The sequence below is a fragment of the Rhineura floridana genome, chromosome 3, assembly GCF_030035675.1.
Source record: "Rhineura floridana isolate rRhiFlo1 chromosome 3, rRhiFlo1.hap2, whole genome shotgun sequence".
NCBI classification, from domain to species: Eukaryota; Metazoa; Chordata; class Lepidosauria; order Squamata; family Rhineuridae; genus Rhineura; species Rhineura floridana.
In genome coordinates, this window is record NC_084482.1 from 100,051,753 (window position 1) to 100,065,837 (window position 14,085).

Here is a 14,085-nt window from a genome sequence, read left to right on the forward strand (position 1 = left end):
ATATGGGCTATTTTTAGTACACATAAAGTTATGTATTTGGGCTGAAGCAAATTAGTGGGTCGGGATGATTTAGGGGTGTTACCCACAGAAACTGAAAAATGTTGCACCAAATCCTTCTCATAGCGAAGGGAAACTAAAGAAAATATTGCTCCTAGGAATACAAACCACTATGGGCCAACTAGTGGGATTCTTCAGAGCTGCGCTAAAGAGAATCTGCCCCTTGGGTACTCTGCCTGCTTGTTGAAATTAAGACCTTTCCCTGCTGTTGTTTCTCACCAATTCAGAAACAAAGGAGGGCCCTATTTTCCATCAGAGTTCCAATCTCAAGGTATTTCCTGCTAGGAAGTGTTGATATTAATAAATATCTTGCTAGTCTTGTGATACATTTCAGACCTACCTTGCATATTTATTAGTTACAAAAGCACAAAACATTTGAATTCATTATGAAACGTCTAATGCATTTAACTGCTAGCACTCAAGGGTCCAGGCAGGCTTCTTTGACATTGCAGTCGCTCTAGAAACAAGCAACTTTGCTTGCACGTGAGTTCAGGTGCCCTCAAGCCCCTGAGGGCCAGCTGAGTACATTTATGCTTATTATGGCTCTGAATAACATCCACATTGCATTCATTTCAGGGGCAAAAATATGCAGAGAGAGGAGGAAACACTGAGAGTGGGGCTAAAGAAAACACCTCCTAAGCCTTGGCATTCTTTGTGCACAGGGTTTTAAAACACAATACACCATTGCCCTGAGAGAATCTTACTTTTAAAAAAAAGACCATTGTGCAATGTGACTCACTGTCTAAGTTAGCTAGGCGCCTCTGCATTTTTCAGCAACTCTTTCAGAGCAGCAGTGCCAAGAGGGGAAGAAAAGGTCTCTCTTGTATATCCTTGCATCTTGAATGGCTTTTATTCCCTTCCAAAGTCAACTGGGTATTTATAAAAATGAGGGGCAGAAGTCTTAAGAGATAAACATTACATTATCATATGCACAGACAAATTGGATCATTAACCAAATGGATGGATAATCCTTTTTTATTCTCCAGTTTCAAATTAGTATTGTACCAGCAGTAGGAAAATTCTCTTTAAGCCCATGAAAACTCTCTTTGGTACTCTCCTGTAGCCTCTAAAAGAAGCATGCCTGCCCAGGGAACAATGATCCCAATCAGACAACAGCAGTGAGAAGGAAAATGTGTAGCAGTCAGTGTTAAAGTGTTGGCATTGTGGTCTAACAGGCAGAGCATTAGTCTAGTACTTGGCTTAATAGCCTGCTTGTCCACAAATACACTGGCCACCATCCAGAGATCTTTGAGAGATGAAGGCAGCTGCGTGTTTACATTTTTGTTCCAGCATCCCCCATATCCATGTATTCAGTTGCCACAGTTCAGTGAAGCCAATCCATGAGAGGAAAGCCAGCCACTCTATAGCACCCCTTGCCTTTGATGAAAATTGCCATTCAAAAGTGCCCCCAAGAAAGGATTTGATCCTAAACACCTTGGCCTTGGAATAAATCTTTTTTCCCCTCTCCAATCTATGAATGCAAAAACAGGTTCTACTTATGGATCTCAATCACTGAAAACAACAAAGGATGTTGCAAAAGGCTGCATGTGCATAGCTGGGAAGTGGGGGGGGGAATGTCCATATCTAGTCCCTGGGTGCATATGTAGCCTTCTTTCTTTCCCAACATCTCTACTGCCTAATCACCTCAATCAAGGGCCCTTCTCCTCTTACCCATGACAAGAAAAATAATGGAATGATCAGCATTGCAAAAGAAGGTAGATGTGTTAATTCTGCTTTGAACTGTTTTTGATATGGATAAAATAGTTCCATCTGAACTTGAGGAGCAGGTTAAAGCATTACATCCCCATACCAGTGCCCAAACTGTATAATCCTGCATTTTTTATTTTGCCCAAATAATGAGATTTTTACCAATATGGTATGTGAGGGGAGGGGATTTTGTTCACGAAGTATGAGCCCACTGCCTTGTGAATAGGATCCGCGGTACATAACTAAAGTGAGCAGTGTGGAAAACATATGGCTCTTCTCTCAAACATCACCACATGAATGGGTCATTTATTATTATTACTACTACTACTACTACTACTACTACTACTATAACTGTGAAAAATGCCATGTGTTTTCTTTCGTACTCAGGCAAAGCTCTTTCTTTGTCTGGGACAGACTTCTTTTCTGTACCTTTGGAACCTGTGGGGTTGCAAATCCGCAGACCCCCATAAACATTTCTAAGCATATAGGCCCATTTTTGCTTTACTAGAACCTTCTCAGGAAAAGAAGTTTCTTAAATTAGATTTCCTAGATTCCATTAAGAGTGTGATATAGATAAAGAATTAAGGAAGTTAAAAAATCATGAACAAGGATGTTGGTTCTTTGAAATATGGCACTTCTTGCAGACCTTGAATAACGGCTGGCTACAACATAGCGATGTCTTAGAGGGGTAAAAAATATGTATGTGCCGTTCTCTCTGTTGAGAGAGAAACAAACGGCAGGCCTTTTCCCATTTGCCAAGCTGAAAAGCAGTTAATCCTCACCCTAGTGTTCTGTGCAATTACTTACATGTCTGGCATGGAGGGTTCCCTTTGCTGCAGTCACATGCCTGCTGGCTGTGAGCCAGTGGAATCTGATCTCTCTCTGAGGAAACACTATCAGTTGCAGATGCAGCCACGGTTACCAGAATAGTAAATAACAAGTCACAAGACTCGAGCTAGCCTTTCAACGAAAACAAATAGTTTAATGTCTTGGTATTAGAACAAAAACTGTTTCCTTCCTCACACACACACTTCAAACTGAGCAAACTTTCCAAGAGCTTACTTTGGGATTTGATGTTGCTAAAGCAGAACCCAAAAGGCTTGTTTTGTTTTGCTCTTTCAATTTTACGTCAGGTGTTTAAGATTGCCTGAACCTCTGTAAAACAAATTTTGGAGCTCCTACAGTGCTCTCTAATATGGTATCGCTTTGTCTGTCCAGTCCAGTGGGTTGAGCACTGAAGTCCAAGGGGCTGAAAGTTCACTCTGTTGGGAAGCATGGTTTCTTCTGAAGTGTGGATATAAAAAGGAAACTGCAAGGTTTTTGAAACACCCAAAGTTGCACCTGCGGCACTGTTCTTATTCACTCGTTTCAATATTGCTTCTCATTTATGACTCTTTCCAGACAAAATTTGGTTCTTTACCCTTCAGGGAATGTGCTGTGGAAAGTCACTTCACATGATCCTAAAAGATGATCTCAGTTAGTGCATCTCTTTTCTCTTTTCCCGTGCAAGACTGAGATGTCAGTGAAATATTTGATAGTCTGGAGAAATATGCCCTGGATGGAAAAAAATTCTATTCAGTTCACATTTAAAAGTGAACCTACCGAATTAACACATTCTGGAAGAATACGTGAACCAGAATGCAGCCATCCTTCTAAATTTACACTTCTCTGAATTTTGCAGTGCAGTTCTCCAGCCAAGTAATGTGTATGAAAAAGCATATATTAGGGTAAAGTTTGCATAAAAATATTTGTTAAAATAACATTGAAAAAGGCTTTGTATCAGAGGAAATTGCTTTGCAAAAATGTATAAGGCAAAATTGCATGCAAATATGTATATTAGGAGAAATTCACACTAAAATGCTGATAAATTTTCATTAGGACATTTTAAAAAATCTCTCAAACTGATATAGAAATGCAGAGAACTGAACTCAAGATTGGAAAAATTAAGAAACTGAGAGACACTGGCAGTTTAGCCTATCCCTAACCCCAGCCCACCTCCAGCAATCACAGCCTCTGAAGAAATTAATGTTGTATGCCTTGTGGTTGTGCTTGTGTACTAAACTAAATATCACTGATCACTCTTCTTCCTGTTCACACCATTCCCCCAAAACTTTAAACATCCTGTCATTTGACTTGCCTCCTCCCTTCCTCTGGCTGTGCTGTCTCATCCTCCACCACTGGTGTGCATATTCCACAGACTGTATCAATGCTAGGTCTACTCAGAGTAGACTCATTGCAGTTAACAGCCCTTACTAACTTCGGTTCATTCATTTCAATAGCTGTACTCGTGAGTAGAGCATAGTTGGATACAACCCTATGTCTTTTTAAAACACACACACACAAGCCACAGTAACGTAGCTGTCTCCTACAGCAATGCTACTCTGCCTCCTTTTGCATGCATTGGGTTGTATCTAGCAATAATACTTCAGCTCATTGAATAAGCAGTCTTTCTGTTTTGTGGGGGTCTTCTAGAAAGGTTCCACTGTCTGTTGTCTATTCCCTAGGATGCCCATGAAACACAGAATTAAACATTTGCGCTACGAATGGTAGGACACTGGCAAAGATAGTTTTGTAAGAAAATGGAACATTTTATTTTATTATTTTGAAAAGCCAAGATAGAAGGGGTAGGATTTGAGTAAGAATCCATGGATGTTTGTGCTAAAGGCTCAAGCTGCTATTCCCTGAGTGAGATGGTGTGCTTTCAGAATCAGTGAGAGACTGGTTCTCCCGTTACCATTTCTCCTTTCTCCTCATAGTCACCATTCCAAGTTTTATGTATATGGTTCTCCCAAATACCATATCCATACTTTCATACATTTATCCAATTCATTTTCATACATATATCCTGTATGTATGCATGTATTATATGTGTGTGTGTGTATCCAATCCATCTAAAAAAAAAAAAAAACTTTGCAACCCACACTCACCTCTTCACTTTGCTTCCGTGCTGAAATACACACAAAAAAGAGACTTGCCAGATCAGACCAAAGTTTGTTTGCTGAACTAAATTCTAGTTCAGCATCCTGTTCCCCTCAGTGGCCAGAGAGCGGCTGTCAGGAGGCCCACAAGCAGAGCATGAAGGCAATAGCTCTTGCCCCTCTGTAATACTTTATATTCACAGGTGTGCCACCACTGAATATGAAGAATCCACTTAGCTGTCTTAGCTAATAGCCATTGATGGACTTATTTTCAATGCATTTGTCAAGTTCTCTTCTAACGGTCATCAAAGCCAGTGCCTGAGCCACATCATGTGGCGGCAAATCCAATAAATTAATGTGTTAAAGAAGGACTTTTGATTTCTGTTGCCAGTCAGTTCCATTGAGGAACAAAGGAATCTGCTTTATACTTTATACCTGGAGATGCTTGGGATTGAAACTGGGACCTTCTGCAAACACAGCAGACACTCTATGACTGAGCTATAGCCGTTCTCATTAGTCATATAGGAAGAAAAATGTCCCTTTATTCAGTTTACATGCATATGATTTGGTACTATTATCTATGAAAAAAATTGGGTTAAGGAGAAGTTTGAATAAACTGTATGATCAAACTGTATGGTTAAACAGAACAGCTTGTAATTAATTACACTAAATCTAAGGTGATGGTTTTTGGCAGACGCACCCCCAAGAATAATTGGAGTCTAGGTGGAAACAAGATAGAACAGGTCTCCTCCTTTAAGTACTTTGGAATAGATTTTGACAAGAAAAATTCTTGGAACATTCACCTACAGAATATCGAAATAACAGCACAGAAAACAACCCGAGCTATTTTTTAAAAAAAATATTCTAGGGGAGGTAGGTTGGTAACTCCAGCACTGAAAGTGTTCCTTGGGAACATGGTTGCTCAAATCCAATATGGTATTGAGATCTGGGAGATAAGGCAGAACAACTTGAAGGAGTTGGAGATCTGCCAAAATACATTTCTGAGATACTTATTGGCCCCATTTCTGAGGATAGAGACAGATGTGGAATCGGTTAAAGCTGGGGCCCAGAAGACAGCACTTCTGTATTGTAAGAGGGGTTTGGATATGACAGAAAACTACCTTCCTAAGCTTTGCTTGAGAAAACAATGGAAGAAGGGTGGTTGGGCCAAGTTATGCCACGAGCTGCTGATCTCTAAAAACCTCCCACCAGATATTTTTATCATTCTGGGAATTAAAAACAAACTGAGCAATTGGATATACAGGATGGATAATAATCAGGATTTACATTTAATCAAATCCTCAAATTTTTCTCATTGGTATTCCTTGCTGAAAACAAATAATGAAAGAGCTCAATATTTACAAATGCTAACTTTTCCTTCTTTGAGAACCGCATTCACAGAATTACACTTTCAGACCATACCCTCAGCTTTTTTGGACGGAAGATATAGGCGTGTTCCCAAAAACCTATGGCTTTGTATTTGCAGTGGAGGAGAGGAAAAGGATATTTCACACTACCTTCTATACTGTCATTTATATCAAATTCCCAGGGAGAGATTCCTGGGTCAGATTTTGACATCCCTATGGGTGAGACTACCTCTGTGAAAATATGTTGTTTACTGTCAGATTTTGATCCATACAAAACAGCTTTGTTTGCTAAGGCAGCAAAACATATTCATGCAATTACTTTGAGTGCTATTTGCAATGGACTGTGCAGGGGATTTGCTAAACTGAACTTTGTCTCTATTTTGTTACTATAATACATATTTTCTTATTTGGTTTGCAATGGCTATTAGTCAAATACAATAAAATGATGACTGACTGACTTCTGTTGCCAGTCAATTCCATTGAGGAACAGAGGGATCTGCTTTATAGTTTATACCTGGAGATGCTTGGGATTGAACCTGGGACCTTCTGCAAGCACAGCAGATGCTCTGTGACTGCGCTGTAGCCGTTCTCCTCACTAGTCATAGAGGAATAAAAATGCCCTTTTATTCACTTTCTCCACACCCTTCCTAGCTGTCAGGATCTTTTGGAATTGTGCTAAGTCTACTTCTAAACCTGTCTTATATCCAGGGCTTCTGCAGTTGTAATCACACTTGGGATAATAATACTAAAATGAAATTGACTCATCATTTTTGGCAGCTAATGTGGGACCTTACTCCTTTCTCTATAAGCAACTTTTAGCTTGCTGTTTAAAGAATGTCCATCTTGATAGCATTGAGCTAATGGAAAAAATGTCCTTCACTAATCTCCGAAGATAACTCCTGCAGTACCATTAGAACAATGGGATGTTAGATAATCCACTATTGCCAAAACTTACAGGGTGATGCATGGATAAATGATATAAAAGGAGGAGGGTGACACTTTGTAGTCTTTAAAAAATGCAATAACAGACATGAGTATGCTCATGAAATTTCTCCAGTCTAAATTTCTACATGGATTTGGGTGTTTCAAATGATCTTCTCTTGTTTGTAGAGGGTCTAACTGTTTTCCGTACATGAGCTGGCACCAAATTTCCTCCACTGTCCTTCAGAGGTATTTCCAGCCTCTGTAGATTGTTATAGTTTGAATTCGCTGCCTAAAACAAAGGCGAAGCTTACCCGCTGAAGGCAAAACTTGGCAGTAACCAGAGGGTGTTTGAAAGCACGTCCATAGCCGATGCCATCTTCCGCCGGAAGTCGTTTGTAGAGGGTCACCAATGCATTTGTGATCTGCTATTTTATTCATTTTTTTAAATTTACATTGTAAGTGATTATGTTGAACTGAAATATTTATTTGTTGTTTATATAGCTCCATCTGTGCACATGGCACTTTACAAAGAATGAAAAGAGAGGCCCATAGACCAAAGTTTTTTCACACTAAAATAGATATAAAGGGAGAGAAGGGGCATGAGGGCAGTTATTTCAATGAAGTATAGTTCAGCTTAGTTACAGTAGAGTATTGTACCTAGGGAATTGTTCTAATGGCTTCATGGAAAAGGTGAGTCATGAGGAGGGAGCAGGAACTGGATGAGGACCAGTATCAGGTAGGGATGTGTCAAGGTACAAGATCAGCGAGATGGGGGGGGCAGAGCCATAGAGAGTTTTGAAAGTAAGGATGAGAATCTTGTGGTGGATCTAGGAGAAGATAGGAAGCCAGTGTAGGAATTTGAAGAGGGTGTCACAGTGAAGAGAGAGGGAAACAACTGTGTTTTGCCAGAGACTGGATATCAGGAGCAAAGGAAAGAGAGAAACTAAATATAAAGACAAGGCTATGTGTCTGATCAAATAGATGGGTGATGATGCCAGTAGATAAGGATGGGAACAAGGAGAGAAGGGATTAGCAGGAAAGAAGAGAAATTCAGTCTTGGTCATGTTGAGCTTGAGATGAGAATGAAGGCATATCGGAGAAGCACTTGTAGATAGATTGGACAGAGGGGAAAGTTATGCAGCAGAGAGATAGAGTGGGTGCCATTGTGTGGTCAAATTATGGCTGGCTCTGAAAGTCATGCAATGTGATGAGTTTTCTTGGGAACATTGTATATTCTTTGGTTACAAATCAAATAACATCTTATCTTTTGCTGTATCAGTTTTGTACTTTAGTGACCTTGTATTTTCTTCTTTTTTATTTTAGAACAACCATTTGTAATCTCTACACCATGCCACGGATTGCAGAACCTGTTTGGCTTACCATGATGTCGGGGATGCCTGAGAAGAACCAACTCTGCCATCGCTTTATGAAGGAATTTATTTTCTTAATGGAACAAGCCTCCAAGAACCAGTAAAGCATTTCCCATCTTTTTCCTTTTGGTTTTTTATTGTTCAACATATTGTTAAAGATCAACATAGTCCTAAAAAACAGACAGTCACAAGCAGTGACTTCCTTGCTTGTGCCCTCTTGAAATCCTAGTAAAGAATAAAAGATGACTGTGCACAATGAAGAAGTGGTATGTGGGTGGTAATATGTAGAGGTCATTCAAACCATAGAGATAATGGAAACCATTACTAACGGAAGCAGAAGTTCAGTAATATACGCGTGTAAAACAATGTTTTGTTCTTATAAAAAGCTGCAAACCTCATGAAGGAAAGAGAATATGCCATACAGCAGAATCCAAAGACTATTTTCAGAAACAACATCTGTGAAATCACAGATACAATATATAATAATTCATTTTCTTTTAGTGCTTTAATTTACTGTATTGGCATTGCAGTCCTATGCATATGTAGTAGAGGTAAGTTCCATTCAGTTCAGTGGCCTTTACAGCTAAGTGTGCATAGATTGTTTACTTGATTAATTAGCATCTAAAAGATTTGTTAATAAACCTAGGTGTCATTTTTATTATACAAAAACCTAGAATTTAAACATGTTTCTTCAGAAGTTTTAATAGGTACTATTAATGGAGTCATTAATGATTGAAAATAACAGCTGTCTCATGTTCAGTCCATATCCTTGATAGTGTAAAATTCTATTTTAAGTGAAGAATTACTTTTATCTCATCTTCTAAAAATATTATTCAAAGGTTTCTTGGAAACATTTCAACCTCCTTAAGTCAAAATCATGTTGTGTTCTTAACTAAAATTGTTTCATGTCGATGTAAAAAATGGGAGACTTCCCAAACGTTGACCTCCTTTTAAGACTTTGAGCCAATGAGACCTGATGCCTGACTGACAGAATGAAGATGTGCTTGAACAGAAAAGAAAATTCGAGACAAACTGCCAAACTATATAACTTCCAAACAGTACTGAACCTGATGCTATGAAGTCACTGGCTGTCATTCACCAGATGTTAACTTTGTCTTCTCAGCTATTAAAAATTAAACCATGATAAAAATTATACAATGCAAAACTATGGCCAGATTTCAAAAGGGGCTATTTCAGGGTATGGCACAAGAATTTCTAACTTGCAAGGCGCTATGAAAGCCATGATCTACCTTCTTCCTTTGATATCCAAAAGGATTCCAGTTTCGGAACTCCAGAGGTCATGTGGAGCTCCAGTACAAGATATAGTTTTACTATTTAGTTTGTCTGCACATTTCCACTGCACATAAGTAGCTCATTTCCAATGAGGAAACGAGTGTTGTTATGTATGGGAGTAGTGGGCATGAATTAAGACTTCCCATCCTCTGATCCAGCAGCCCTAATTCAATCTCTACCATAATAAGGGGCAGGCGTAGAGCATAATGTGTTTCCCTTCAAAGAAGTGAATGAAAAAGATCCCAAGTGTGGGATTTTGGATCATGACTAAAGTATAGGACTTGTTTCTTTCAGATTTTTACCAGCTCTTCTGACTGCAATTTTGACAAACCATCTGGCCTGGGTTCCAACAGTCATGCCGAATGGCCAGCCACCCATCAGAATCTTTCTAGAAAAGCATTCTTCACAGAGTGTGGACATGCTGGCGAAGTCTCATCCATACAATCCATTGTGGGCACAGTTAGGTATGTCTGAAACCACAGTTGGATATTTATTCCAAGGACAAAATAATTGTTAAACTGTTGACTATAATAGGAAAACAAACTGAGTAGAAGTAGGGTGAAAAGAAAATGTAACACATTATTGAGTCAACATTTTCTATTGAATTGGATAAAATGAAATGAAGAAGAATTCATTTCCCCTCCCTTTTTACCAAGTGCTTATTTTCCTGTTTCCTTCAATGGCTCCACTTGCTCATTCTTCCCCTTTACTCCTCTTTACATACCCCTTTTTTGTACTTTGGGATGCAGTCTTTTCCTTTTCTAATAAAAGTTACTTTCTTGAAGTCATTCATTAATGGTAGAAACACACTCCCTGTTCTGCTGGTTCCAGTGTGTCTCCACTTCTCTGTTCTGAAAGTGGGGGCATGCGATGCTAGTCAAACCCTGCCCCTTTTTACTGTAAAACCTGGTGGGAGCAGGTTGAGTGATTTTTTTTAAAAATTCACTTCAAAGAGATTCCGCCACTAATGACAGATCGTTCCCCCTCCAAGTGCAACTAATGGAAACGCTTTGCTCTGGCGACTAGTGTGTTCACAGCCCAAGACTCTTTAAGTCTGGTCCTATGCTTACTTACTCAGAAGAAGGGCCTATTATCTTCAAAGAGGCTTATCTCTAAGGAATCGGGCTAATGGCTGCAGCCTTTGTTACATACTAGCTCGGCAAAGACTCAAATGGACAGGGTTAAGATTTGTTGCAGTCAAATAATTTTACATCCCACCTTTGGAGTTGGCTTTGATTTGGTACTGTTTTTAAATAGAAAAGAGCCATAGAATATCCTTGCAGGTAAAGTTTGCCTAGCCATTCCAGCAAAATAATTCTACATTGAAAGTCTTGATGAGCCTATTGTCATTTTTTTTAAATTTCAGAGTATACAGTTTTCAGCCACAACACTATATTGATGTACTGTGTAATTAGCATACTTTTATATTCTATCCCATAGGAGACCTGTATGGAGCTATTGGATCACCTGTCAGACTATCAAAAACAGTTGTGGTTGGCAAACGACAAGACCTTGTACAACGTTTGCTTTACTTCCTTACATACTTCATCCGATGCTCTGAACTGCAAGAGACTCATCTTCTGGAAAATGGAGAAGATGAAGCCATAGTGATGCCTGGTACTGTTATCACCACCACACTAGAGAAAGGGGAAGTAGAGGAATCTGAGTACGTGCTGGTTACAATGCACAAGAACAGAAGCAATTTAGTCTTTCAAGAGTCGGAAGAAGTGAGAACCTCCAATTGCAGCTGTAAATACTGCAAGTGCCCACTTAACCCTAGTCAAAATACAGACAGTGTTTCAGGACAGGAAAGAGAAGACACCCAGAATATCCCCAAAGTGGAGACTGAGGCTCCTTCAGAGGAAAGTGCGACTGCACCTGCGGAGTGCCAAGAAAGACCTGCTGATGTGAAGCAATGCAAAGAGACATTGACCTCTTGCCTGGATATAAAGTTAGAGAGAGAGATCTTCTCAGGGTCAGCCTCTGTAGAAACTTGTGTGTTGGCAGAGTCCAGACTGGAACCAACAAGTGGATCATGGAGGAGTGAGGAATCATTAGATTCTGATAATCAGTCTGTTGAAGTAATGAGATCAACAGGTACAATGGTAGAGAAGAAGCCGCCTGACAAAATCTTATCTGATGCAATTCCTTGCAGCACAGCTGAGGCTCAAACAAAGGTGACTTTCCTCATTGGGGATTCCATGTCACCTGATTCAGATATTGAGGTCCGAAGTCAAGCAGTAGTGGAACAAATGGGCAGGCACAGCAACCAGGTGGATACCAAAGAAAGAGTAACTGCTGATCAGAACTGTGAAGCAAGACAAACCCTTGAGGACCAAAAAAGAGATCAGAATACACCTGAAGTGTTTGCTCAGGTTGCCAGTGAGCTCCAGAATTGGAATCCTTATGGTGCAGAAAGTGCAAGCCTGCTTGATGAATATTTTACTGAGGAAAGCTCAGTAGAAACCAGGACTATTGATGATATTCCAGCAGCCATTCTAGATTCTAGCAGTAGCTTAAAGTTTTCCCCAAAAGTATATATAGAGAACAAAAGACCCCCCAGTGAATTTTGTAAGTTTATGGAATCTGTTCGTCAAGAGACTTGCAAAAACTGCTTTGCAGAGCAAGACCAAAGAAACAAAATCTCTATGTGTGTCCCCCATGGGGATAAAGAGAACTTAGAAAAAAAGGCTGACCCGGGTGTGGATTGGGACATTCCAAGAAATGAGAGCTCAGATAGTGCCCTTGGTGACAGTGAAAGCGAAGATGCTGGGCATGATGTTGTTAGAACAAACAGTAACTATTATGGAGCAGAACAAGAAGAATGGGCAGAAGAAGAGGACATACCTTTTCCTGGGTAGGTATTTCCAATGGAGATTAGGACTTGGCCAAATGTTTTATTCACTACATTCCTATAAAACAGTGGCCTCAGAGATAAAAGCCAAATATGGCACCTATAGACAGAAACTAAATAAATATACATATTCTGGAGATGTGTCGTAGTACTATGGGTTGGATCCAAACTAAGTTAGTCATGCTTTAGTCCCACTGAAGTCAATGGGAATTAAGTTTGCCATGACTAATTTGTTCCAGGTATGTCAATGGGAGTAGATCATGACTAACTTAGTCTGGATCTAGCCCTGTGTCTTCTCTATGCAAGTGATACAGCACTGATTAATTTAGCTGGGCTTTTTTTTAAAGGCACTAATTTAAGCAATGCAGCTATGCAAGAGTTGCTTATTTCACTGAGGCTGCAGCTTACCAGAGGCTCTAATTACCTTGCACACTTTGTGGGGTATACCGCTAATTTAGGAAAGTCTATTCAAAGAACGGCACTTGACCAAGAAAAAAATCCAGTGTTATAATTATTAATTTCAGCACTGGTTTACATTTCTGTATTTTATACTATCCTTGAACAGAAAGTTTCATTTAACCCATCTTTAACATTTGATCAATAGTGAAGTCAAAATTCAAAGACTGCAATCCATCATACAATTTCGACATGATTCTTGTTCCAGTAAAGCAAAGGGACTTAAGTGTGCATTACCTGTGCACTAGATTGCACACTATAGTGTCTCACTTAAGTAGAGAGGAAACAGTGCTAGTTGTAGCATACATGCCCATGTTATACCTTTCTTTCAGGTCAAAATTAATTGAAGTGAACTCTGTCCAGCCCAGTATTGCCAATTTTGGAAGGTCCTTGCTAGGTGGCTACTGTTCATCTTACGTACCTGACTTTGTTTTGCAAGGAGTAGGAAATGATGAGAAACTGAGACACTGTTTGATGTCAGATTTGTCGCATGCGGTGCAGGTAATTTAAACTACATTCCAAAAGATGAAATATATTTTTGTCAGTCAACAAAAGGGAATATTTCAGGAGCCTACTAGAATAGGAATGGAGCTGTAACTTTGTTAAGTGTTTCTGGTTTCCACAATCACATTCAACAACGATTTGTACGAATCACACACAGAGAGAGAGAGAGGGTGTGTGTGTGTGTGTTTGTGTTTGTGTGTGTGTACACACCATGGTTAATATTAATTTTGGCATTAAGTGGTATATAAATAAGTAAATAAAAATATTAACAGGATGCTTATTAATTTTACAACCAATTGGGATAAGCATAACCAATCAATATCAGATGAGAAAAGGCCCCAATATAAAAGGATTTAAATATTCAATGGTACAAATCTAGAAAAAGCTAGCTGTACTTAAGTCCTTTTGAAATAATGTTCTTAAAACTAGTATTTTTTCCTTGGCATTCAGATGTCTGTGCCTTTAAGATCCATGATAGCTAAGATTCTTCAGGATCAAAGTCCCCTTGCCTCACGAGCAACTTTGTCATCTGATATTATTTGCCATCTAGTATTATGATTTATTTAGTTAGGAGCTGAATGAAGTCTCCATGTATAGGTCTGGATAGCACAGGGTGGGAAAGATCTGCCCCTCCA

The 14,085-nt window shown here is 39.4% G+C and overlaps 1 protein-coding gene across 4 annotated transcripts in view; it reads left to right on the plus strand.

The window, feature by feature from the left end:
• The window catches only part of FNIP1 (folliculin interacting protein 1), a 132,529-nt gene that overhangs the window by 102,538 nt on the left and 15,906 nt on the right, over nucleotides 1–14,085 (plus strand). For all 4 annotated transcript variants that reach the window (XM_061617082.1, XM_061617083.1, XM_061617084.1 and 1 more), the window contains 4 exons: nucleotides 8,297–8,443; nucleotides 9,931–10,100; nucleotides 11,077–12,493; nucleotides 13,279–13,447. In XM_061617082.1, the coding sequence (XP_061473066.1) occupies nucleotides 8,297–8,443; nucleotides 9,931–10,100; nucleotides 11,077–12,493; nucleotides 13,279–13,447 (1,903 nt within the window). The remainder of the gene's footprint in view (nucleotides 1–8,296; nucleotides 8,444–9,930; nucleotides 10,101–11,076; nucleotides 12,494–13,278; nucleotides 13,448–14,085) is intronic.